The 25,307-nt window shown below is 37.7% G+C and overlaps 1 protein-coding gene across 3 annotated transcripts in view; it reads right to left on the bottom strand.

Annotated features, from left to right (window-relative positions):
* Positions 1 to 201: 201 nt before the first annotated feature.
* Positions 202 to 25,307, bottom strand: part of PDS5A (PDS5 cohesin associated factor A) — a 77,843-nt gene continuing 52,737 nt past the window's right edge. The window contains exons 17-33 of one of the 3 annotated variants that reach the window (XM_066548489.1): positions 25,046 to 25,161; positions 24,240 to 24,345; positions 23,153 to 23,313; positions 20,386 to 20,509; positions 19,077 to 19,235; positions 18,748 to 18,816; positions 17,956 to 18,092; positions 17,165 to 17,288; positions 16,698 to 16,902; positions 16,075 to 16,189; positions 12,970 to 13,102; positions 12,265 to 12,384; positions 11,096 to 11,158; positions 7,039 to 7,178; positions 5,930 to 6,035; positions 3,231 to 3,507; positions 202 to 1,404 (exon numbers count right to left, since the gene is read on the bottom strand). In XM_066548489.1, coding sequence (XP_066404586.1) covers positions 1,358 to 1,404; positions 3,231 to 3,507; positions 5,930 to 6,035; positions 7,039 to 7,178; positions 11,096 to 11,158; positions 12,265 to 12,384; positions 12,970 to 13,102; positions 16,075 to 16,189; positions 16,698 to 16,902; positions 17,165 to 17,288; positions 17,956 to 18,092; positions 18,748 to 18,816; positions 19,077 to 19,235; positions 20,386 to 20,509; positions 23,153 to 23,313; positions 24,240 to 24,345; positions 25,046 to 25,161 — 2,202 coding nt within the window. In that variant the 3' untranslated portion in view covers positions 202 to 1,357. The other 2 variants (XM_066548488.1, XM_066548490.1) reach the window with 2 other exon arrangements.

Raw genomic sequence — 25,307 nt, 5'->3', positions numbered from 1 at the left:
TCACTCTGCACACAACCCAACCCCCTTCACAAGATAAAGCACTGTAACTTCACCTCAAAAAAGTAACTTTTTAACTACACCACTGTGTGCGTTACAGCTCCTTCGCTCTGTACAGCACTTCTGTCAATGTCCAAGCCCATGTACAGACACAGCAGTTAAGTTTTCTGTGAAAGAAAAAAAAATTAGAAAAAGACTGCCACGTGACACCTAGAAGCGTTTATTTTATGCAACAAACTTAAATATGATCATGTGTACATAAAAGTGTACACTGTATCTATGCTGAACAATGCCAGGAAACATAATATTGATGCAACAATCTTCTAAAATAAACATTAAAAAATGAGCCTGGACAGGAAGACAAAATGCAAAACAGACTTACTTCCAATCAGCACAATGCTTAAAATTGAGAGCAATCCTAAACATTTCCAACTTTCCTTACAAAGCTGCCAAAGTCCAACTATTTTTAAAAACTGATTTTTTTTTTCTTTACATCAATAATAAAAATCTGGTGACAAACATTATAAAATCAAATGCTGGACTGTCTTTACTCCTTTAAAATTTAGAATATTCCAACAGAACCGCAGGAGTAAAAACACTTAAAAGTGATATATGTTTTTATAAAACAAACATCAATATGTACATTTATTGCAAATTATATTAAACTAAAATGGAGGGAAAATTAAAAAATGAAATGTCTACTTGCGAATTAATAACAATTTTAAGTGATTACTTTCCCACTCTGATAAAAATCAGAAAGCAACATTTATAAAATTGCCACCACATGACTTTTCATAGCAGGGAACTGAAATCTGTACATCTTATTTTTGCAGAAAAGTAGGCAGGCAGAAAGAATTATACATAAAACAGTCTCCAAAAGTAAAGCAAAAAAAATTTTTGTGATTTTTTTTTTTCCTCTAGTCTTGTTTAAAATCCATTCAGTAGACTTCTACCTTTTCTGTGAAACATGGGAATACCTGGCTCTAGGATCATGAATTTTCAATGTCAGTGTAAGGACCTTGTCTGACTTCCTTTAAAAAAAAAATGCAGCATGAAAGTTAATGGTGTAAATACACTTTTAAACTCCAGAATGCAGGAACTGGAACCAAGTGTTAAGCAATTTGCTTAATTATTGACTTTTCATAAAAAAAGTCTCTGGGGAAATAAGTACAGATGCTTTTAGCCTCTTTCTCAAGAGTTTCTGCTTTACATTTCCATTGAGAAGGATTAATTTCATGTGAAAGGGAAGCATAGTTTTCCTTCTGGTTTCAGAGCTGAAAGCTGTGTGTTTTGAAGTAATTTCAGTTCCTGTACAGGAAATTTCTGAATCCTAGTTTTTGCAGAAGCTTGGAGCATGCCTTTATTTGGCCTTCATTTCCTCCCTTTTCGAGCAAGTTTTCTTTTTACCTTTATGAGGGGAGAAAAGGAAATGAGTTAATTGTAAGGACATGGAAATCACAAGTGATTCTGACTCAAAATCCTACCAAATATTGTTTAGATTTTAGCTTTTACACTTCTTATACTGTGATTCTTCCAACTCCATCTTGTACCTTCTTAACAATTACATAATTAATTGAATACAACTGAACTTCCTCATTGTACATTCCCGATAAACTTGAAACTACACAACTTGAATTGTGCATTTTATAATTCCATACCAAGTAATGTTTTTCTCAGCATCAATATAAACAGTTATCCACTGCTTTCACTGGAATCAGAGATGAAGAACAGTAACTAGATCTAATTAACTACAATTACCAAGGTTTTTAAAATAGCCCATTTTACTTCAGAATAGGCACTACTTCAAATGTTTTCCCAGTACTTACAGTAACTTGTACAAGTCTACTTAAAAGCAAAAAACCTATCAGAGCATTATTTACACACAAATTTCTTTGAATTCTCACTGTATAAACTACAATAAAGAAATAAAAACAGAGAATTGTCCTATATAAGATGCCTGCTACACCTTAAGGAAGCCTCCCTCTGCTATCTCTGTATCCTCAGTATCTTCCTGGCTGCTCCCACAGGCCTTAAAAAGATCCATTGCATTTTGAGAGTATTCTGAACTTGAGTCTATCTCCAACAGTGAATCTCCATCACTTCCAAGCACCTGGCTTCTGAAAAACGTTAACAATGTTTTGGTATTTTGTCCAAGAAACACTGAGATATTACACATTTTAAAGATGTTATCTGATACAGTAGCTTATTAAAGGCTATGGATAGTGCAATTTGTTCTGAAGACTTTGAAGGAATTTGACATATTAAACAAGCATTGCAAGGCAGTACACAAATATTACACTCTTGACAGACCATTTTACTGCTGTATAAAGCTTACTCTTAGAAGAAAATGTAAAACTATTTTTGTTCAAGGTTCTCTGCAAGATCTTCAACTTGCAAATCTCAAGAAAGAAACTATTCCAATGATTCTTTCTTCCTTTAGATCATTTTTGTGATTTCTTAGAGCACACTGGTTTGCAGACCTTTGGACACTTTGGCATTAATTATGTACCAGGTCCAGCAAAACAAACCTCATGTTAATGCTTATTATGAATTGCTTGTATTGCAAACCAAGTCAACATGCTTAAACACTAAAGTAGCCCAGATTATCATCCAAAAGCTGTTTTGTGGTTTACAAAGTTCCAAATGTAATTTTCAGTTACTTAAAATAGACATTACAGTACTGCTACCATTAAAACAAGCACAGACCCAAACTACCAGAAAATAGCTACAGCTGGCATTACAAATTTCCCTGTGCATTAAAGACAGTCAGTTTCCAAGGATTTGCTATCACTGAAGGGAGGCACAGCAGAGTTACCAAATGCCAGCGTGCCTGGCATTGATGAATGCACTGAAACACCATCAACTCTTGGTTCCTTTAGACAGCAATTCTAGGAAGGGGAACCAGGATGCATTAAAATAGCATTTGGTGAAAACAGGTTAAGTTTATCCTGTTCTGACCAAACAAATTAATTTCTCCAATTCCAGCTGCCCAGGTACTTTGAAAAATAGAACTCAATGCAACATATGGTTGCAACATCTGCTGTGGTTTAGTTGTGCCCTAAACTATGCTAGGTCTGTTGTAATTGTAAACTCAGGGTCTGACTTGAAACAGGAAAGGACCACCTCCCACCCCCTGTATTTAGTTATGTATTTTTACCTCTGTAGATCAATTTGTCTCTGTGCTGCTGCTGGCTTTTTTGCTGTGTCTTGCTGTTTTGGTGCTTTGGCATTACCTGCCTCTAAACTCCCTGGGCCTTCCTGGTTGGCTGCTGCCCTCTTCCTTCCCCTGACAGGTGCTTTGTTTGTTTCCTCGTTTTTTGCAGTGGTGCCCTGAGGTTCTGGTTTGGTTGGTCGCCCTCTTCTGGTTTTTGCTGCAAGTGATGGGCCTGTTTCTTCTACACTTTTTTCTTCTGTTTTTTGATGAATATTCTCAGTTCCAGATGCTGTTGCTGTTCGCTTTTTCCCACGTTCAGTGCTATTTCCTTGTGTTGTCTGATCAGAATTCATCTCCTAGAAAATAAAAATCATGAATGTGAAGAAAAAAAGATTCTTAAAGGCAGACCCAAACTGTTACCTCCTTCCATCAGAAACATGAGCTTTTAAAACTGTATTGTTATGAAAACACATCACATGGTCTTAGAGTTTGGACCTTATCCTTGCAAAAACATTTTCTACATATTGTGTAATGTTACTAACTGCAGCTAATCTATCTTTTAGTGGTGTGAGAGAGATTACAGTAAGAATAATTATCTTTATGAGCTCCTCCCATGATCATTTTTCTGGAAAAATTCCTTTTACTGTCTCTTTGTAAAATGACAAGAGAAAACTGAGGACCAAAGAATTATTTCAATACAGCAGTATTTACTGTTTACTTCCATACATGCAAATTTTGAGACCAACATTCAGTAAAGGTGCAGTTTACTGAAGACCTAAGTGCCAGTAAAGAAAAACCCAAGGAATAAAGAAGTAAGATCACACCAAAAATGCAACTTGCTGTGTTTGTTAATTCTTCATCATGTCTGAATGGGTATGGCCTACATGCATGTTCTTCTCAACACACTGAACAGGGTAATGAAGTGATTGGATACCATGAAGAGGTGTCTGTATATGTGGAACAGAAAGGGTTAGCAATGTCCTTCTCTACAGAGAGCAGTATTCATATGGAATCAAAGAGGAAGCAACTGGATGCTAAGTCTTCATTTGAACACTGACTTCCAAAGCAGCTGGGAGAAGGGCTGGAGAAAAGGATACTGAAGAAGTATGGCTGGGATGATTCTGCAATTTCCAACAAACCAATGCCACTATTCTAAGTGCTGGATCTGAACCAAGGACTGTTTTTGTTAAATATTCTACTAATGTTTCTTATGTGTTCAAATGAGTCAGGCAATCTCTGTAACCTTCACCACTGTTCCAGCAGCTTCATAGGAGACACTTGCAGTTGCTATTCATATATTCATATGAACTTTAAAGATTCTCTGAAATTTCAACTTCAAGAACCTAGAAAGCATTTTTGAAATTTACTTTATATGTGCTTTGCCTAACTTTTCTATGTGATGATACAAATCCAAAACACCTGCTTATTACTCTGATTTAATCTAACAGAAAGAGATTAAGCAGATATATAACTTCTTAAAAAGCCTAAATCATCTATGTATCCCTACATTATTACAAAAATCTACTTTAAATCACAGAATCATCTAGGTTGGAAGTGATCATCAAAAATCATCTTGTCAAACCTGCTGACAGTGGGGCCTCAGTGGTTATCCAGGGCTTTGACAAGTCAAGCCATGAACACTGATAATCCACCACCTTTCTGGACAGTCTGTTCCAGTGTTTCAATTTCTCCACAGTGTTTTGGGGGTTTTTTTGTATTTTCTTTTCCTGCTTGCATCCAGGCAGAATTTCCCCTGAAGCAACTTCTTCCAGCAGCCTTTTATCCTTCCAGCAAGCAGCCTTGAGAACACTTCCTTCCATCCATCTTTTCCATAAATATCTTGTAGATGTTGAAAGACTGATTGATCCTCTCCAAGGCTTCTCTTCTCTAAGCTGAAGAAACTCAACACTTCAAACCTTTCTTCACATAACTTTTCCATGCCTTAATCATCTTGGTCCCCCCTACAAGGCTCCCTCCAGTTTTTGAGTATCTGCATCAAACTGGGGGGGCAGCACAGTATTCCAGGTATGGCCTAATGAATGCCAAATGGGGTGGAATAACCACATCCCTCTGTTGCTGACTACTCAGGACACAGTTGCTGTCCTCACTGCAGCCAAGGCACACAGCCAGCTCATGCTCTGTTGGTTATCCACTGGGGATGGTCCCCCAGGTCCTTCCCAGCCAACCTGCACTCCAGCCAGGCAGATCCCAGCATGCTGAACAGCTGCTTGAGTTACATCTGTCCCAGGTGCAGGACTCAATTGTGTTAAAATTCATGCTATTGTATGTTTTATAAGTTAAAAAATCTTTATGATTTACACATGGTGTTCTCTCTTTAATGAAAGGGGGTGAACTATACCATATATTTTTAATAGTTTAATTAAGATTTTAGTTGTGACAAAATTTCAAAGTTAGATGTCTATTTCATGCTGTAGGACCACTTGACATTTTCTTGGCAGTAACTTCAGTTGAAGCTACTACAGGTGTGAATTTTCACTCTGAATCCCAGGCTCACTGTTACTTATATTGGAAAATACAGAATAAATGTGGCAATATTTTGGAGTTTTAGAGAAGTCCATTCAAATGAGTGCTCTAAATTACTGCGGATAAAATAAATGGCCGTTCTGAAGACATGGGGTCCTCTGTCAGGCTGGGAAACTGACACAACTGTATGAAATGAAACTGGATGTTACCAGCTCCTCAGAGAACTGGTGCACTTAAAAAGCCCCCAATGTCAAACTTATTACAGACATCAGTCCATAAAATTCCTGGACATACCTTGTTTTTCACAGGTTCTGTCTTTGCTGGTGTGACTGAAATAATCCTCACAGGATTTTCATCATTTTCACTGACTCCGGTTTCTGATATATCTGAACTTTGTTCCCTGGGAACATCATGGAAGACATAATAAACCAAAAATATACAGAAAAGAAGAAAAATGTTTGGAATCATTTGGGGTAAAGAAAAGGGGGTGAGGGGAAGGGGAATCAACACAATAGGCTACATTAGTTTAAAAACAACTGAATTTGCCAGAGTCCACACATGTATTTTCTTTCCCAGAATTGGGAAAGGTCTGAAAGGAATTGGCTGGTCATTGAGCCAAATCCCTCACCACAGACACACCACTGTATAATGACTTCTGCAAACTTAAGACCAGAGCTCTAAAATAGCCTGTGTTCTTTTCCCAGATAGAAAGAGCCAATATTGGAAAATGTAGTGAAGAATAATAAACACCAATAATGCCCCAACTTCACAGAAAACAAAAGAACAAAAAAGAAAAAAAGTAAGATTATTGCAACTTATATCATGCACACTTTACAGAATGAATTCTGAATGCATTTATACTCCTCTTTGGCCTTATGAAATGTAGCAACAAGACTTGACTTTCTCTGCTTTCTTTAATGCTTTATTTTAGTCAGGTAATCAATTCCAAATTGAACAGTATTAAAATCTGAAATTGCAAACTGTTTCTCCAGATTTACAACAAATTTTAAAACTTCACATCCATATAAAAATAATGCTTGTTAGAAGAAACACTGAGTATTGCCATCATATGTTGCATCTTTCCACTGAGAGCCTGGCCTGCTTCAACAAGCTCTTTTTATCATCCTTAATCTTACACAGATCAGAATATTCCATCTATCTCAAAATAGTTTCTTGTTTCCAATCAGGATTAATTGTAATTTATACATCAAAACATCATAACACAAACTGAACCAAAAAGCAAGTATGGAGATTTTATCTATTGAGAACTAAATTTTCTAAAACTGGACAAAATAAGGACCCTCTTCCAACATGTAAACACACACAACAAATCATCTCCTCCTGCAAGCACAGTGGAGACCATTAAGTAAAGAGGTGATGAAAGAAATGTTGGACTCCCATACCTTGATCTGTTTCCTGCAGAAGAGCTCAGCTCAGAGTTTACACTGCTTCCAGTCTCTGATCCTGTAGTCCTAATATATGGTCTCCTTCCAGTTGCAGATAATGGTTTGTTTACTGTGCCTAATACACCGGTTGGTTTTGGCTAGAAAAAAATGTTTAAATATTAAAAAATGCAAACTTCAGATACATATTTAATTTTACAAATATTTGCTTGAATATTTAAAAATACTTTTCCTGGGATAACAGTCTTGATCACAATGCCATCAGTTTAGAGCTACTAACCTTATCTTTACTTTAAAAACATTGTTTATCCTTTTACTTCTCGTGATTTAAAAGCCCTTCATCAACTGCTCTTCTCCCTTGCATGCTTTGAAGACATAGCAGCTGGAGAAGTCTCAACAAAAGCCAAAATGTTGGGCAATATTAGAGTTGAGAGCCTCTGGGTAAGGATGAATGGGAAAGCAAATAAAGCTGATATTGTTGTGAGAGTCTACTACTGACCACCCAGCCAGGACACTACCAGCAATGCATCAGCCTACAAGGAATTAATCACAGGATCCTTCTGCATCAACTGCCCTTGGCCTTATGGACAACCTTGGCCCTGGATATAGGGGATAGCAGACTTTGGGTGCTGTAAGACTTTTGGGTGCTCTGGGAATCTGCTGTTGAAGCTACTGCCATCTATGAATGCTGGTCCCTTTTTAGGAACCATCTCTTAAAGCATAGGAGCAGGCAACTGCAAAGTGTAATATGTCAAGCAAGTGAAGCAGACTCTCAGCAGCCTTCTCAGCCTGGCTGAGCTAGCTGAGAAGGCATCTTCTTCTGGAAGTACACAGTATTTGGAAGCAATGACAGACAACATGGCAGGATTACAGAAATGCTGCTCACCACTGTAGGGAGAAAATTCATACGGCCAAAGCTTGATTAGAGTTCAAGTTGGCCAGCACCATAAAGGTCACAAAAAGGGTTTATTAAGATATGTCAAAAGCAAAAGGATGATCAGAGATAACACTGGGCCATTACTTGATGAGGCTGGTCACCTCACAAACAGGAGGTGACAAAGCAGAAACATTTAACCCCATCTTTGCCTGTCTTCAACACCAATGATGGGCCCTGGGACCCCAGAGCCCTGTGTTACAACACTATGTCTGGAGGGAATGATAAACAACCCCAGTTCCCTCAGCTGCTCCTCGTAAGACTTGTGCTCCAGACACTTCACTCATTTTGTTTTCCTTCTTTGGACATGCAGTAAACTCAGCCACTCAGCAAATGGAGTAAATAAATTATTATATTAAAAACCAGTATCTTTAAGTAAATACTGTGCAGAATTAGCACTAGGATGATGCAGCCACTGAAAACGTGTCCAGTAACAAGCCTTTTCTACAGAGATTGTTGCTTTTTTTACTAGTCAGTGTTTTCCAGCATCTGTAATATCCTTCTCCCACCTGCTCCATCATAACCTCCACCAATGGAATTATATTTTCTTCTCAGGAATACCTTAATAAATTAACTTGGCCTCTAAGGAAATGTAAATTACACGAAGAATGTGACATGCCAGTTATGAAAACCTCCTTAACTGCTCTCCAGGGACAAAATATAGAACTTCCTGTTGCCTACTCAGCCTGAGCACATGGGTCAAGTCATCAGCTACAGCAAGATCTAAAACACTGTAACTGTATCACAGAACTCCAAAGAGATAGTGTTTACTTCTAAATCATATTTATATCATTATATGCAGAAAAGTAATATAAAAATATAACACAAATGTATAAATATAGTACTTCAGTTAAAACTCAAGCTGGCCACTGCAATGGAAGATAACAAAAATTTGATAAATACATTAACAAAAGGAGGGCCAAGGAAAACCTCAATGCTTTACTGGACATGGAGGGAAACATTGTAACCAAGGATAAGGAAAAAGCTGAGGGATTTAATGCCTTCTTTGTTTCTTAACAGAAAGGTCAGTTATTCTCAGGCTACCCAGCCCCTGAGCTGGTAGTCAGGGACAGGGAGCAGAACAGATCCCCTGCAATCCAGAAGGAATTAGTGGCCTGCTGAGCCATTCTGACACTCACAAGTCTATGAGGATGGATGGGATCCCCTGAGGGTGCTGAGGGAGCTGATGGAAGAGTTCACCAAGCACCTCCATCACTTTTGATCAGTCCTGGTTAACTGAAGAGGTCCCAGATGACTGGAGGTTGGCCACTGTGATGCCAATCTACAGGAAGGCCAGAGGGAGGATCTGGGAGATTTACAGGGCTGCCAGCCTGATCTTGGTGGTCAGTGAAGTTATGGATGATCTGCTGGTTATCTTGAGTGCAATCACATGGTGTGTACAGGGCATCAGGCCTAGCCAGCACAGATTTAGGAAAGATGGGTCCTGCTTGAGCAACTTGATCTCCTTTTATGATCAAATGACCTACCTAGTGGATGAGGAAAGGCTCTGGATGTAATCTACCTGGACTTCACTGAAGCCTTTAACATTGTGTCCCACAACACACTCTTGGAGCTGGCAGTGCATGGTTTGGACAGTGGCACTCCTCACTGGGCTAAGAACTGGCTGGGTGGTCAGGCCCAGAGAGTGCTGGTAAAGGTGCTCCATGCAGCAGTGCCTGGTCACTACTGGCGTTCCCGAGGGAGCAGTGCTAGGGCCAGTCCTGTTTACTACCTCTACTGATGATCTGGACTAAGGGATTGAGTGTCCCCTCAGTCAGTTCACAGATGACACCAAATGAGTGGCAGTACTGTCTGCTGGAGGGCCAAAGGCTCTGCAGAAGGACCTGCACAGGCTGGATTAATGGGCCAAGGCCAACACTATGAAGATCAACAAGGCCCCTGCCAGGTCCTGCACTTGGGTCACAACAAGCCCAGGCAGTGCTACAGGCTGGGCAGAGTGGCTGGAATGTGGCCCAGTGGAAAAGGAGCTGGGAGCACTGGCTGAGAGCTGCTGAACATGAGCCAGAGTGTGCCCAGGTGGCCAAGGAGGCCAATGGCATCCTGGCCAGTGTCAGAAATAGTGTGCCCAGCAGGACCAGGGCAGTGACTGTCCCTCTCTAGTCAGCACTGGCAATGCCACACCTTGAATCCTGTTCCCAATTCAAGGTCCCTCACTGCAAGGACACTGAGGTGCTGGAGTGGGTCCAGAGGAGTGCAATGCAGCTGGTGAAGGGTCTGGAACAAAAGTCTTTTGAAGAGCAGCTGAGGGAGCTGGGAGTGTTTAAAAACTCTACAACTGGCTGAAAGGAGGTTGTAGCCAGGTAGGGAGTGGCCTCTTCTCCCAGGCAGCAAAAGACAGGAAAGAGGCAATGGCTAAAAGCTATGCCAGGGGAGGTTGAGGTTGAACATCAGGAAAAATTTCTTCACTGGAAGGACTGTCAGGCATTGGAATAGACTGGCCAAGGATGTAGCGGAGTCACCATCACTGGAAGTATTCAAGAAATACTCAATATGGCATTTAGTGCTGTGGTTAGTTGATATGGTGGTGGTGCTGTGGTGTTGATATGGTCAGTGGCTGGAATCAGTGATTTTAGAGGTCTTTTCCAACCTTAACAATTCTGTGGTATCTCCTACTGTTGTATTGAACCTAACTCTGCATTACATTTTGGAAAGCCTCTCCCAGAGGTGCTTTGCTTTGCAAATATAGGATGTTAGAATCACAGAATATCTCCAGCTGGGACTCCCTGAAATAGATGTTCAAAAGTGCATAGACATTTGCACCTGAATTTAACAGCAATAAAAGCTATATTAAAAATATTACAACTGAAAATTTAAGATTGCCAATGCTAGTGGTATCACAATTCTCTATATGCATCACAACTTTACACCAAGCTTACTTCAGTAATAGAAAAAACTAATCAAGAACCTGTACCCCAGTGCACAGATAACAATCTTGGTGTTGAGTACTCATCTGGTAGTATGTTCAAGGAATTAATTATATGTCATCAAACAGAGTTACAAAATTACTGTCCATGAACTCTTAATATAATTTAAACACAGTCCAAAACATTTTAAAAACCATAAGTAATATTCTAAGGCTTGCAACTTGCCAAAATACAGTACCTTTCCTGTCAAAAGAAGAACCCTTGTCTCTTCTGAAATGTAATTCCTGTCATTGCAGAAATCCTGCATAAAAAAATAAAAATTAGTTCGTATTCGATGTCTCAATCTCACCTCTTTTTTTTATATACACTCAACTAACTTCTCAGATGCAATTATCAAGTGTTACACATATTTCACACCATGCAACCTGCTGACTAATGAATCAATCTAATAAAGACAGGTCAAACTCATATTTTGGTGGTGATTTACAGTGAGCATTACTGAATGACAGTATGCCATACTTGAAATTGGGATGACCATTTTTCCTTCTAAAATGACATTGATTTTTTGAAATTATACAAAACTGCTCTCCCTATTTGTTCACTTGCATGTTTTTAATGGGAAGTCCTAACAGAGGAAAAGAGGTGCCATTTTCTCTAAACAAGCTGAAAGTTGTTACCTTTGTCACGCTGAGTATCAGAGTTTACACAGACCAAAATCCCGTAACTGAATAAAGGCACCAGCTCACTGTTACATAGCATCTGCCATTTCACAATTAAATAGGAAATAAATTTTGCTTAAACAGCCTCTGGAAAGGCAGTTAATTAACAGCCTAGGGCACTGAAAAATGTCAGCCAGTACATTCTCCAGGACAACTAAAACATCAGGTCTGGTCCAGAGAATTACTTGTGCTCCCCTAACACTTTTCAGAAGTAGGTCTCTTGGAGAGCAGTAGTGCCACTGCTGACAGCAGAGCTGTACTTGCCAAAGCTAGTAATAAGAGGACCAACTTGTACAGCAAGCAGAATAGCCCAACAGCTACTGAGAGACAGTAACATATCACAGATAACATAATGTTCCCTTTTTTCTGATTTGCATTCTAATTCAGATATACAGTCAGAAAAATACATATATTCTCATATATTCACTTGTAAAACACACTAATGAAATGATTCAGCAATTCATGCCAACATATCAGCATTAATTCCAGTTAGCTCTCACCTGGTTACAAACATTTCTGTCATGTGTTCATAATACAGACAGCACAGCACAGAGCTGACTTTAAAAAATTAATTGCTGATAATAAAATATGCATTTCCCACTCATTATCTTACAGAGATAACCATCCATCAATCATCAAAAAAACCTATTTCCCCTTATTGCTTTGGAAATAAAATTAACAAATTTACCTTTTCAGGTTGTGTAAAAAATTTGGTTGGCAATACAGGATCCTTCGGTGAATCTGCATTGCACAAAGCACTTTTGCTGTTGATTACACATAGTGCTACATCACATACTGTGTAAAGTTTCTGGAGAAAAAAAAAGAAGAAAAGCATGCTTTAGGAATTACTCACTGTTTTTACAGTGTAGAAAGAATGTGGTAGTTCAAAAAATTTAAAATATGTGTTTAAATAACCACCACTAAGGACATTTTTAATAATTATATCATTAACTATACTGCTGGGTCAGATGATACTATTTATAAACCTAGTAATACTTTACATGACTATGCTGTACAACTGAAACTCTTGCTCAATCAAATCACCTTAAATGGTTTCTCATCTCTGCTAAAAATGAATGGGTTTAACAATAACTGTATAATGCAATATTTCCTCCCCCAACAGCAGAAGATACTTATGTGAAGAAACGAGGCAGCTGTTAAAATAAGGCAGGCAGTAGCAGGAATACTTTCAAAAATGCAGGTATTATGTACTGGCTGAAGTCAGCAAGGTTTTGCAAGAATGAGATTGGAAACATACAGACAGTGCTTGCAATTAGTAGTGTCTTTAAAAAACCATAAAAATGTCAAAGTTAGTTCTTTCAGACTTCCTGCAAATCCTGCTTTTGAAACCCTCAGCTCATCACCCAGCACTAATCTCAACTGCATTTCTTACTTCATTGGCCTTTGGCTCATCAGGAGACTGAGCATCTCGGGTAAGCTTGATGTTTTCTGACATCTTTTTCATGAAGGCATGGCTATTGTTTTCATTCTTTGTCATTAAAACTTCAAGCATGAACCACAGGCACCTAAAAAGTCATAAAACCACAAGCAATTACACTCCAGCTTTTATACTACAGCTCCAACATACAGCAACGCTTCACAAAATTTTGTTAGCTGTACTAGCTTTTTCTTAAGAAACCAAAATCAGTTTGAAGACATAAACAGATAACTTCATATAATGGTGTAAAGAGAGTCTAGACCTTTACCACACACAGTCTTAATTGTACTCCTTTGAGTAAACCTGCCAAACTAGTGTGCTTATTATTACCTCTGTATATACTGCCCAGCCAATCAACTTTTTTCTCTTCCACATATGAATAGAAACAGGAATTCTGGAGCTCTCCTTACCCAAATGAAATTCTGTAATGACTACCTTGAGCACCATGTCCCTATCAACAGTGGACCATGAGCACACTCAAGGCAGTCTTGAGCAAATCATGCTGCTGCTAGACAGTTATCCACATGAGGTGGATTAAATACTGCAGTTCAGAGAGGAGATCCAAAAATCAGATCAGATTCTTCCTAATGTTCCATATGGGAGGAGAATTCTCCCAGGTAAAACTTAATGGAATTAGCCTTCCTAGGTTTCTTTCTTTAAATCTTGCTTACTTATAGTGAGACTACATTGAATTTTGACTGAAAGTTTGTTTTAAATTTTTTTCAATTATGATATAAAGCCCAACTGGTCCATCCATGCTATCACTTGCTATCAAGCTCCACCACTGCATATGGTTAGAGGGTCAATAGTCACTGTAAGGTAAAATAGTGCTTGGTTGGGAAAGCCATACAAATTCCTTGCTCACAAACCCCCCCATCTTCTTACCTGATACAAACTGTAATGAAAGAGATGAAGGAACATCTCTCTCAAAAGCTCAGAGGCTAATGCTCCATCAAAATACTTACAGAGCTACCTGATGTTCAAGAAACTAAGATGTCTCCAGTCTGACTTGCATCCAAGAGCTACAAAAGCTATAGTAAATCAATCAATCTGTCTTTACATCCATTGTAAATGTCTTTACAATGGATGTAAAGACAGCTTTACATCCATTACTGTTTTCAAGAACTTGAATAGGATGAATACAGGAGCAGTAACATACCACCCTGACCCAGGTTCTGCAAAATCCAGTGTTACCCCAAGATTACTACTGAGAGCACATTATACTCTGGTAATCCCAGTTAACTCATGTCAAATTCAATAGCTTTGAACAAGACCTTTGCAAAATACCAGTGGGATTTTATGTAAAAAAATATCCACCTAGAGGAACACAGTCACATGAAGTCATTCTTTGTATCCATTTCAGTAATTTCATAATATGAATTAGGAAGAGAAAGATGCTTGAGACAATATAAAGATAAAAAACAACCAACGCCAAACATAACCCTACAGGATAAGCTTAAAAAACAACATCAGTAACAGTAAGTATCACAGATAACGGTTCAGGAACTGCTAAGCAGGCATTTACTGTACATCACTGTATCTAGGCCATCTTAACCAAGACAAACTAGGGAGACACCTACAAAACACACTCCAAACCCTGTTTTTCCAACTTTGCAAGCATCTGTGTTAACACTTTCAAGTGAACACTAAGACATTCAGAGCTGTTAAAAGAAACACTGTATCACATTGAATGGGAAACATTTTTCTCATATCTCAGGAGACTCTTCAGAGAAGTATTCCTGCCAAAATTCCCCTACAGAGTATTTCTTTGTTTGGAGCAGTCCCTTCTGGCTAGTTCAGCCAGTCTGTGACAAACATGAGGGAGGAAATTGGACAACAAAGGAAAGCTATACAAGGACTGTCCAAAAAAGCTCTGCGCACTAGAAAGTGCTTCTCAAAGGAAGTATTAACTCAGTGGCTGCCAATCAGAACTTGTTCCCATGCATTCTGGATAAAGTACATACTGGAGGATGCTTTCAGATGGTGCCAGGAACAGGGAGTGCTGGGACAAAATGTAGACTTGTTGGTAAGGTAAAAAAAAATCTTCACTGACTTCAGGTGTGAATCAAGAAACTCAGAAATCAGAACACACCAAGCTTTTCATTTAGAGAAAGAATCAGACTTGGACTGTGAGAAGTGAAGGTGCAAAAACCATTAAGATCTGAACTAGTCTATTGGTGCCAAAACAGAACTGCTTTTTGGATGATGTATATTGTAGTATGTGGTCATACATGCCTAATACAAAACCAACAAAGCTCAGTTTCATCAAAAATCAGTACAACAAAAAACTACAACATTAAAACCAGAGCTGTGTGGTGAGAGAGACAATATGCTTAAACAATTTTAAAGTGTTAACGATTTTCTAAAATTTTAAAATTCATTGCAAGGCATAAAGAGCAAAAGAAGCTATAATTAAGATGTAAAATATTATTTGAGTCACACAAGAAGGTCTGAATGTGGAAAGAGTACAGAACAAGCTCCTGCCAAGTATGATGGTATTGTATACAGTAATCCATGCTGAATACATTAAGAAGTACTAAGCCTGCACTGCTGATTTATAGTGCAAATGTAAGTCAGCAGCAATTACTTAGAATGAATTTTAGTAGGCTTGTATAGGAAGGGGAAAATAAGGTTCCAGTGAGGCAGGACCTACCCAGCCTCACTGTTTTCAAGTCTTGGAGAAGCGCCCTATTTTAAAAGTTCCAAAATATTTGATCTAACATTACCTGACATCCTATAAATATTCCTAGGCACCAACACAAGACTAAAATCATTGCTTACTTTAAAAGAAGCATACACAAATCACTAATTTGGTATACTACAGTGTGACCTACAGGTTACCATTTGGGCTTTCAGAATATACTGCTAAGCAGTTGTTGATGCCTTCTTCCCATGGTTAAAGTGTTCCATATTTCCGTTTTCCATTTACTGGTTTAAAAGATACTGTTGATAAAACAAATATTTCTTCTTCCTAATTAGTATTTTCCACTTCCTAATCAGTTTCTTTCCAAGTGCAGAACAATTCTCAGCATAAGAATTCTAGAATCACTTGACACTTACTCTTTGACATCACGAAGCTGATCAACATCCTGAGGTTTTGTGAAATCTGGATCATGTGCCAGTAAGTGAATCATATACGGTACCACATATTCAGGCAGCAAGGACAGCAATTTTTCTACAGTAACAACAACAAAAAATTGCTTCTATATTACACACATACACATGCATCATAAGAAAAACGTTTTCAAAGTACAACTTTTTCAAACATGAAATATAAAATTTTGACTTGCATTTTCTTCCTACTGACTTTACTTTTAATGAATCATTAAAAATAAATCAACATGTTTTACTACTACAAAACTACTTGGTCTTGCTTCAGAAAGGTGGTCATAAAGCCTAAAAATATCAGGACACAAAATTTTGGTTTTTGAGCAAAACAACTACAACCATAAGAGCACTGTATTTCACATCCATAATTCTCAGCAATGTACAGAGTAGTATTTTATGATTTATGCTAATACTGAACTAGGTAAATTTAGATCTGAATGTGTCTAATATAAAGATGAGGAAACAGATTAAACTTACCTAATGTTTCTTTAGAAAAACCAATTGCTTAAGGTTTAATAATTATTCCTTCCAGTTTACTATTATTGTATTCTTAACAATTTTAGTGAAATACTAACCATTAGCCATAGGATTCTGCTTAATATATTCTCTTCGTATACTGATGTTTTTGAGCAAGCACTGTCTGGCATGTGCTCTTCTCTCCTTCACGGGGTCTTTGGCACACAAAGCAAAGATTGCCATATATTCCAAAGGGAGCAGTAACTTCACAAGTGCCTTATGCAGCTTCTGGGCAAATATCTGCCTCACTTGGTAGCACTCATCCTATAGCAACACAAACCATAAAAGTGCAACCATCAAAATCCTGGTCTTAAAAAAAAAAAAAAAGGCATTCAAGGTGGAATTATGAGGAGGCTTTCTAAAAATACGAACAGAAGCAGCACTATTAACATGTGAAATTAAAACTTCAATAACTTGTGAAAGCTGCAGTGAGGAACAGAATATACTCTGTAGCAGCAACAAAAGCTCAGACGTAAGGACTCAGAACTCAATTAAGGGTCACTTCAATTCTAATGCAATTACTTACATTAATGACGAGTGCACAGAGCTGGAACTGTTCTGGGGTAATTATTTCATGGTAACAGGGTTCCTGTGCAAGCTTCATTATTGCACTACCAGCAGCTAATCTCAGTCGAGACATATCTGATTTACTAAACATGGCAGAGAAAAAACCCAAACAATTAATCACAGCTCACCACAACTATCTGCATGTCTCTAATTTCTTCTTTTTACAAGATCAATGACATCCCAGCAACACAGCTCTAGATCAAGCTAAATTAACCCTACCAAATTTGTAAAAAATAAAGTGCTTTACTTTCCTCACAAAAAACCCTCTACTTTTGAGTAAAATAATGAAATTAGATGAGTCAAGTTTCTTGTTTTCCTATCACTGTCTAAATTAAAGCAATGCTTTTGCCAGTTTTTCTCTTTCCTTCCTTCACCCTCAAGATGAAGTTGAGGTGCAGCTACCTCACAGTTGGAATTAAGAAGCTCCACCCAAGATAAAATCTAACATGCTTGGGAGGTGGTTATCACTCAATTGTTTTCAAAGATAGCTCTGCAGGCGTTCTACTCTCTACAATGTCTTTTACTAGGAAAATCATCTAATTTGGAACTCTGTAGGTATTAGCAAATTGCAAGAAAGGGAGTATCTAACATAATTTCATGCTGCCACTCCACTCCTAATATTAATACTCTGATCAAATCTGTAGCCAACATGGTGCTGACCTTAACGTTCCACAAACACTCTAAAAGAACCAACATTCTTTGAAATTCTAATACAAAATTTATGGAAGGCAGCAAGGAACAAACTCTGACCTGATTCGCTTCTGTTCTGTCAAGTCTCCTTCGCTGACGAGCATAGCTGACAACAAGCGGAGTGTGGAATTGGCGGATTTTGACTGGTTGTTCTTCATACCCAACAACCAGCGCACCAAAAGTTTAATTGCCTGCACCTATCATGCACAAACAAATCAACAATCAACTTACTTGCCAGAGCTGGTAAGTTACTAAAACCTACTGTTGTCAAATTGAAATTCCCATGGATTCCTGTGTACTAGAGCGGATACATTTTTAAAGGAACAGAATGAAGCAGTAAACATTTAGAGTGAAAAAGAAGAATCAGTATTTCTGACCTCAGGAGAGTACAACTATGATGCACTGTCTTTGCAAATTTGCATCTGCCAAGGATGCAGGATACTTGATATATGATTAAAAGTAAATGCAACTAGATAAAAATTACTAGAAATGGCCATAATTAGATTCCCATTCATCACGGCCTCAATTTATTTCAGATCTGTTTACAGTCAGTAAAGTCAAAGTCATTTTTCTTATAAGGAAAACTACAACTTTTGAATTTCTTGATCTTCTCAATGCTCTGAATAATTAATATCAGTAAGTGATATTACAGAATGCAATGTTTCAATGAACAGAATGCATAGTTTCTATCAGTTTCATCAGTTTTGTGTATAATCCACAAATACAATAATATTCTAATAGGACTAATACAAAAACACTTGAAGGGATTTCTTCTAATATTCCCCACAGCTTGAAGAAAAGTAAATTTTTAGTTGCAGATATACACATTATTGCAGTCAGCAGATAACTCACCTTAGCTAGTACTTCTGGAGAGACTTCTTCATCTGGAGACCACAATTTTCCATTTTTCTCACCTGTTGACTATAGAAATTCATATAAGTATACAAACTGGTTCAATCCATACAGAAAATCAAGAAGTAAAAATAGAAGAAAGTAATGGATTAGGCTGTCATTTCCAAAAAGTACGTTTTATAATGCAATTATCACTGTACTAACCACTTACAGAACATTACTTTACAGACTCACTTGACAAAAAAAGCTCTATTCCCCACAGAGCTCATAATAGGCTAACAGCATAATAAGCACTTACAAAAAAAAAAAAAAAAGAAAGATATTCTTACCCTGTCATTCATTAGGAGATCTTTCACAATGAAATTTGCAACAACAGATTTCATTGGAGAAGCAAACTGGTCTGGAGCCAACATAGAAATGTGACCCAAAGAGACCAAGGGAGTTATAAGCTGTTCTGGTACATCAGCATTCAAACTTCTACTAAGAGGCTGGAGAAGGAAAAATAAAAAAAAATTCAAAATTCAGCTTCAGTTAATAAATTAACATGTCTTAAAAGAGTTTATTTTACTGCTGTATTGCTGATGCATTTCACTGCTTTTCCAAAAGAATTAATAAAATTAGCAATCGGAAGTATAAAGAATACAATTTCCTATTCAACAGAGTAAATAAAAATCCCATATAAGGTAAGGGCAAAACAAATTCTATATTCTCTTCTTATTTTAAAGTGAAACACGTTCAAACCTGAGTGACATGGGAAAAAACTTTGACTTAATTTTGTTCAGAAGTTGTGAAAACCTCAATCCCAACTGCCAATGGTAGAAAACAGTAGCCAAAACCTTGGAAACCACCAGGGACATTTCTACTAGCCATCAGTGTTTACCTTCCAGGTAACAGTCACCAGGACAATTCCTGTATCAACCCACACCATTGCATCAGATTCTGGTATTAGGGAGGGAACAAGCACTCTCACAGAACTCTAAGCAGAAATCGAACTCTGCAAGCTTAATTCAAAGCTTTTCACCTTATAAATTATGCACAGGCTCAAAGACAGCCAAGATTATGAACCTAAAATATTTTACAAGTGCAGATTAATAATGTTATTATTTAAAAGACTACAGTGAGAAGTAATAAACTGCTCTGTATAGAATATCTTTTTGCTTAATAACTTGTCTAAGGAAGCAGTAAGTGAGCAGTAAGCTGATGCTTGAGCTTACAGCCAAACATAGTTTTCTGCACTAACTGCCCTTGTGAGGCAAGGCTGTATGTGTAAAGACCTTAAAGCTGGGTAATTCAATACAGATTGAAAGCAGGGAATGTTATCTCCCATTTAGTATCTGCTAAATGTGTCCCCATGGGATTTGCTGTGGATCGAGCCAGCATATTTAGCTTACTTCCCCCAAACTTCTCCCATGCAGATAAAAAGAAAAACCTTTACCTATCAGACATGAGAATATTAGTAAATTGTGACTTTAAGAAACAAATATTAATAACTTGCTATTGTAAAATTAATGACTTAACTACCATACATCTGTAGGCTTCCTGACGTCATAAACTGTTACCTGTTAATAAACAGTAGGAATTAATTTTAATTACTAGTATCAATTAATAACAGAAACAAATCTTAAAGGCAACACATACCTCAAAGATCTGTGCAAGTTGTACTTCTTTATTGGAAAATATGGCATGTATACAGTGAACAGCTTGTTTTGCCTGATGAGGAGTGCCTCTTTTTGCTTTCTGATGCAAAATCGGAATTAGTGTTCTGTGTGAACATTAAATAGAATACTTCAAAATGCAATTTGCAATCTACAAAAAAATAAGTATCTTCACACACACAAATCTATTGTCACTGTCTTATAAATCAAGTATTCCTTTGAAGTCTGTTCAGGAAAGATCACAATCATAAAGTAAAAAGCAGGATGGAACTGTATTTAGCAATACTTGAATATCTGACTGTATGCATACAAGAAGGAAACAACCCACAGGGAAAAAAATCAAACATAATAGAAAATAATGATCAAAATAAAGCTATTTAGGATGTAAGGTTGGGGCAACATGACAGTTTCAGCTAGGATGAATTCCTGGACTTATTATCCAAGCCTGGGAATGACAGGGCTGAAGAAAAGCTGTGAAAGCTAATAATAACCACTGAACATCAGTGTGCTTACAGGCTTTTATAACCAGAACTTTTAATCACAATGTATACCCAAGCAAACAACTGCTTTGCTGTGAGATTTTGAATCTCCTGCAATCTATCTGCTGATCAGAAGGCACAGAAGGAAAGTGCAGGGCAAAAGCCACTCCCGATACCAGGTGCAGGCTGGTCAGACTGTGCAGTGTCACTCCCCAGATAGTGCTGGAAGGCAGGCCTGTCCCATCAGAGCTCAGCAGCTGAGACACTAACTCAGGAGGTTCACCCTGCAACTCACCCAGCAACTAACATGAAAAAACAAAACCACCTAGAAAGAGTCGGACACAGAAACATCCCCAAAAATCTCCCTGCTTTCTTGAAAAGCTCTTTGATAGTCTTCAGTACATGGATTATTCAGCACCCTGCTGACACATTCTACATAATCAAAATCAGCAACCGAGGCTAAAGAGCAACTTGCTGGGTTGAAAGAATCAAACCTCAGTTTCCTCAAAACCCCCACAAAAACCAAAACCAAACCAAAGACCCTGAGAAACATGTTAACAGTATCCTGAAGTAGAAAATCTCTTCTCAAACCTGCCAAGATTCCACAAATTGGATTAAGAGCCAAAACAGGACAGAATTCAGTAAAACCTACAGTTAAAATAAGTTTCAATGGCTAACCTACATTTTCCATGGTATTAAGTACATTAAAGTGTCTTTGCCAGGCCTTGGTGCAGCAGTTACAAACCACACCTCAGCACACCCCAACTCACACAAATCTGCAAAAGGTGAAATGTTGACATGCACCTTTACATGTTTACATCTACAAGTTTACACATGGTCCACAGGCTCTGTTTGAGCATGGCCAGTGCTTTCATCAGAGTTCAGAGTCATATGGTAGTCTTTGTCCACAAACGGGTACAAAACCCCTTATCCATTTCCTATACAAGGAAGAAGAACTTGAGCTGTGGCTGGTGAACACTGCTTCAAAGGACAGCAAGTAGCCTGCTCACAGAAGCATTTTAAAAACCCCGAAATACTAACAGGTCCCTTGAAAAAAATTATCTTCTTGATTGTATCAGATCGTTCATTTATGATAAAGATTTCTGAATACATGAAGTCTGGAGTATCTCCTTGTCCTCAGATGTCTTTTTCTTTGTGTCAAGTGTAAACACTGACATGGTTTTTCAGAATGCCAACCTGACTTGCCTGGAAACCATGCCAAGGATGCTCCCTCCACTTTAACAGTTACATTTTTAAGCTGAGACCTCCCAGACTAAACTTCACCAATACCTGGCTAAGGCACGAAGTCAAAGAAATGTCAGCAATACCAGATCTTTGAGAGAACATGATATAGCCCAGCAATAGAATACTGATCAAATTCTGGTAGGGAACCAAAGACACTTGGGACTATACTGGGAACTGTACTCACAATGGGGACTGCTGGGCCTTTCTTTCTTTTTACCTCTACAAATGTCTTAAAATGTGTCTTATATACCTGTATTTGTAATATTTTCCTTTTGTCCGAAATCTGATCCCCATTCAGAAGAATCACTGAGGTTACAGCTTTAATTTACAGCAAACTTAAAAGTGTACACTGATATGCATTTTAGCATGGCAATATCCAAAATGATATTTCAATATATGAGAACCTGAAACCTGTGATTTATTATTCGGACAAGTTAGTTACTGACAGGTTGATTTTAAGGTTTCAGATGTTATTCACAAGGTATTTAATAGTCAGTGAATACCTAGTAGATTATGCAGCTTTAATCAGCAGTACAGCATGAATTGAACGACAACTTACAGACAGACAATTATTCTTTGCTAGAAATTCATACCTGCTTTTAGATTTTGCTTCCCATTTTGTTTAATAACAAACAGAGCTGTTAACTATATCAGAGATTGTATATGTGTTCCTTACAAAGACAGAAAAAATAGTGAAGGACAAATGAGTAGAAATTATGCCAAGTAATCATATCTTTGCTGTATTTTTGCTGTTGCTTATTTTATAACCTAAAAGATTTACTACCCACTGGTTTTAATGTCTCTGTTGTAAGAAGATTTTGAAGAAGTACCTAACACGTTCAATAAACACATAGAAGTGTGAGAGCACAGAATTAAAAAATGAAGGGATAGGGACAGAAAGGTACTGAAGGAAATCAAAATCACAGAAGTTGTTCATATTAACAAGACTAGATAGGGACAACACATTGAATAAACTATCAAGAGGCAGAATTCCAGATAAGAAAAGCAGAATGTAACAATACTCACGATCTTATTTGTGGCAAGTCTGTTTCTATTTTGTGACCCGTGTTTCTGAAAATCTGTATGGCTGCCTCAGCTACCTTATCATCTTCCATCCTGAGGCACTGCAGTAGAGACTCATAGGTCTCTGCAGAGTGGAACGAGGTAGGATGTGTAAAGGACAGAACCTGCAGACACACATTAAAACAAACGTATATTTATTCATAGTAAATGAATAATCAGAAAAACAAAATTATGGCTGTTTATGGGCATTACCATCATCATAAATAGCTGTTACATGCCCATACAAAACTTTTACATTCATTAAATGTATTGCAGAGAAGATTATATATAATTTTCAAATAAATTCATCTAGGTTTTGCTTTTCAAGTCCTCCTGTCCTCCAAATAATTTATAAGATACTACATTATTTGAATATATAAAAACACATTTCTTCAAAACAAATGCTTATTCAAGAGTATTTGTTTATATTGCAATCTATTTAACAACACTTCTTTTCAACCTGATTTAGCTGAACTGTAATTTTAATTTCTCCAGAATCTATAGTCCCTGAGCAGAAAAGAAACCAAGAAGGTTAAGACATCTACAAACAAAACATGTGCTACTGAAAGGATATTAAAATCCTTTTTCCCCCCTTTGACTTCTCAGCACCACTGAACACAAGTTCCCTTTTTCTCACTAAATAACGTGGCTCCTGAGCTAACTGCTTGCTCTCCCCCTTGCTCTCCTTGCTCTCTGTGTCGTACACACTCCAGAGAAGGTGTCTCTCCCAGTTTCCCCGTTTCTCTTCCTCTCACTTTACCTCTACACCTTTTTCTCTACTACTTCCCTAAGTAGTAGAGCAATTCTGCTTCCCTAAGCAGAAACCAATTTCTGCTTTAACATGTACATTTCAATGCTTGGCACCCTTTTCAAAACATACTTCTCCCAACAAACCATCTCTTTCATTATTCTTCTTTCAAGTGAGTATTAATAAGCAGTTTCATACATTAAAAAAGTAGTTATCTAAGTAACTACTAAACCCATGCTAACATGGAATTGTTACTCATTCCCCTTTTGCCCCTTCCATTACAGCTGCATTGATGCAGATTACCTTGAGAAGTTCAAGCCCTGCGCGAATAGCAGTATCAGGACTTACACCCTCCTCTTCATCATCAGCTGTCCCCTCTATGGATTTATTCATTAGTTTTACTAGTGCACTGAAATGAGAGATAAAAAAAGGAACAAACAAGTAAGTATAACAATGTTAAAGGCTGGAGATACAAGCAAGATTAGTTAGTTTTCACAACATATAAAGGGAAAGCAACAGTCCTTGGGGGTGGTGTTGGCATTGCTGTTTGGTTTTTGCTATTTTTAATTTATTACATTATTCTTTTTCCTTCTAATTTCACTTTCTGCAAAACCAACTCTTTAGGGGGAAAAAAATCCACCCAAAAAAACCCCCTCCATGCTGGTGGCATTAGATCAACACATACTTACACAAGTTTCAGAACGTAATTAGGTTGCCAGACAAGTCTCAAAAGAAATCAAAACATTCTCTTACACAACCCCACAACAGCTAATTAATTCAGATGCTCTATGGAAGACTGTGCTGCAGTTAACTATGTGAAAATTATATTCACAGTTTTCACCTGAAGCCCCACAAATAGAATTTTCACCATGAACTGCTACATTTTAAAAATCATTTCATGGAGAGCACAGCAAAGCAGCATCAAAAGAAGTTGCATCCTCTAGGTTGCTGGGAATGAATACATCTACATAATTTTGATTTAAAACTCACCCACACACTTAGTGCTAGGACAGACCAATTTAACCACCAGGAAAACAATTTTTTCTTTTGCTATTTCTAGCATATTTTAATCATTCATGAGTCAATTGTTCATGATCTTTCAAACTTACCTAATGGCTTCTGAGTCAATATGTACAGGGGCGATTCTTTCCAAAAGAAATTTGACCATTTCCAGAAAAGGATTTGTTGGCTGCTTAGGATTTGCAAGTTTCCGGGCTATCTCCCTCTACAAGAACGTTAGATACAAACAAGAATTACACTCCTTTTACTTACTTCTTTAACATGTTGAGTAAGCTAAATATAGTTACCTTTTTTTTACCACAGAGATTGTCTATATAATCAGTGAAATGTTTTTACGAGGGGGGCTGTTGG

The sequence above is a fragment of the Molothrus aeneus genome, chromosome 4 (genome assembly GCF_037042795.1).
Source record: "Molothrus aeneus isolate 106 chromosome 4, BPBGC_Maene_1.0, whole genome shotgun sequence".
Classification (NCBI taxonomy): Eukaryota; Metazoa; Chordata; class Aves; order Passeriformes; family Icteridae; genus Molothrus; species Molothrus aeneus.
The sequence above is the reverse complement of the archived record's forward strand: the minus strand, read 5'-3'. Positions and strand labels throughout refer to the sequence as shown.